The sequence below is a fragment of the Lepidothrix coronata genome, unplaced genomic scaffold (assembly GCF_001604755.1).
Source record: "Lepidothrix coronata isolate B3197 unplaced genomic scaffold, Lepidothrix_coronata-1.0 Scaffold1853, whole genome shotgun sequence".
Taxonomy (NCBI): domain Eukaryota; kingdom Metazoa; phylum Chordata; class Aves; order Passeriformes; family Pipridae; genus Lepidothrix; species Lepidothrix coronata.
The window spans coordinates 1,074-3,323 of record NW_016692033.1 but is presented as its reverse complement, the minus strand read 5'-3'; the positions used below and the strand labels follow the sequence as shown (position 1 = coordinate 3,323).

Genomic DNA, 2,250 nt, shown 5'->3' with positions numbered 1-2,250 from the left:
CCCCTTCAGGGAGCAACTTGGCTGGAAGAGAAGTTCAAATGTCTCAGAGCTTAGTGACACATTGTGGGCATTCTGCCAGCACATAGGGGGGTCTTCTGAGCTTTTGGTAAAATCAAATGACATTGGGAAACCCAGTGAGCACCCCTGGAAATCCCACTGCACAGCTGGCCTGCAGCCGATTCGAGCTGTGAAACAAGAACATTTCTGTCCTTATTTTGATCACCCTGTTTGATCTGTGTCCAGTTCTGGGCCCCTCAGCTCAGGAGGGACATTGAGGTCCTGGAGCAGGTCCAGAGAAGAGCAACAAGGCTGGTGAAGGGACTGGAGCACAAGTGCTGTGAGGAGAGGCTGAGGGAGCTGGGGCTGTTCAGCCTGGAGAAGAGGAGGCTCAGGGGAGACCTCCTCACTCTCTACAACTCCCTGACAGGAGGGGGGAGCCAGGGGGGTGTTGGTCTCTTTTCCCAGGCAACCATCAGCAAGACAAGAGGGCTGGGTCTCAAGCTGTGCCAGGGGAGGTTTAAGTTGGATATTAGAAAGAATTTCTTTGCAGAGAGGGTGCTCAGCCATTGGAATGGGCTGCCCAGGGAAGTGGGGGATTCTCCATCCCTGGAGGTTTGTAAGCTGAGACTGGATGTGGCATCAGTGCCATGGGCTGGGAACCACGGCGGGGTTGGATCAAGGGTTGGACTTGATGATCTCAGAGGTCCCTTCCAACCCAGCTGATTCTCTGATTCTGTGATTCTATGATTCTGTGATTCTATGATTCTGTGATTCTATGATTCTATGATTCTATGATCTCCTCCCCCCTGGAGCAGACATGTTCATGCAGCAGCACAGCCCTGGCTGCAGTGACCTAACCCACCTCCTCTCCCTCTCTGTCCCTCCCACAGTGAAGAGACAAGACCCCAGCAGCGCTGTGGGGAACCACCTGCCCATCCTGCAGTGGGAAGACAAGCGAGGCTTGGCCTTTACCAAGAACAACCTGAGTTATTCCAGCAACGCTCTGGTGATTCCTGTGTCTGGGGACTACTATGTCTATGCTCAGGTCACGTTCCGAGGGCTCATCGAGAGCCCCAGCAAACACATTTCTGTCACTGAGATCATCACCAAGGTCACTGACAGTTACCCCGAGCCCACCCAGCTGCTGACGGGCACCAAGACCCTCAGTGAGAACTGGAATGGCTGGTACCAGCCCATTTATCTGGGGGCTGTGGTCTCCTTGGAAGTGGGGGACAAGCTGATGGTCAACGTCAGCGACATCAAGCTGGTGGATTACACCAAGGAGCACAAAACCTTCTTTGGGGCCTTTTTGCTGTAGGTCTCTGCCAGCAGCTGGGGAGCTTTTCCCTTCAGGGCCTTGGGGGGACCTCGTTGGACTTTGGCTTTGTTGGGTGTGCGTTGGGGTGCGATTCCTGCTGTTGTCCCTCCTCTGTACCACCACCCCCTGCAGCTCATTGGAGCCCTCATTTAATGGGTAGGGAAAGCTGAAGCTGCAGGTCGAACTGAAATAACATCCCCTCCCAAAAAAAAAAAAGAAACCACCAAAAAAAAACCCCAACCAAAACCAACCAACCAACCAAAAAAAAAAAAAACCAAAAGAAACAAACCAAACCAAAACGAAAAAAACCCAACCGAAAACAAAATCCCCAAAACAAACAAACCAAAAGAAAAACAAAACCAAAAAAAACCACAAAACCAAACCAAAACAAAACCAAAAACCAACCAACCAACCAACCAACCAAACAAAAACAAAGAGAAAAATGAAAGTCTGATCGGAGGAAAAAAAAATGTACTTTCGAGAGTAAAATTTGAAAGTTCTTCAAAGCTTTGTAAGCTAAGGGGGAACAGTTGATACCTGTGGGGAGGAATGTTGATCTGGAATATTGCAGCTAAGCCACATCTCTATTTCCACCTCCAATATCCAATTTCCTCAGCTCCGAAACAAAAAGTGTGTTGAATTTTCTCCAGCACTTCCAGTATAGTTTTGCATGACCCTCCTTCAGATTCTCGGTTCTAAAAGGTAATGACTTTTCATCATTTCCTTATGAATAGATTCAGCACTTTGCACTAACATAAAGCTCAGGCGAATTATTAACTGCTTAATTAATCCCTTCCAACTTCCCTGTAAAGTAGATTAAAATTGTATCTCGTGGTTTGCAGCAGCTACTTGAAATTTTTGTTTTTTCCAAAGAAAAAAAATTGTTTACAGTTTTCTAAATCAACACTCAGCCTCAAAATGTAACCTGGAAG

At 47.9% G+C, this 2,250-nt stretch overlaps 1 protein-coding gene across 1 annotated transcript; it reads left to right on the top strand.

Moving 5' to 3' along the window:
- The first annotated feature begins 817 nt into the window (after positions 1-817).
- Positions 818-1,510, top strand: LOC108491840 (tumor necrosis factor ligand superfamily member 15-like). Its single transcript, XM_017803646.1, has one exon. It carries the CDS (start codon positions 818-820, stop codon positions 1,316-1,318), a length of 501 nt encoding a protein of 166 aa, XP_017659135.1. The 3' UTR covers positions 1,319-1,510.
- The last annotated feature ends 740 nt before the right edge of the window (positions 1,511-2,250 follow it).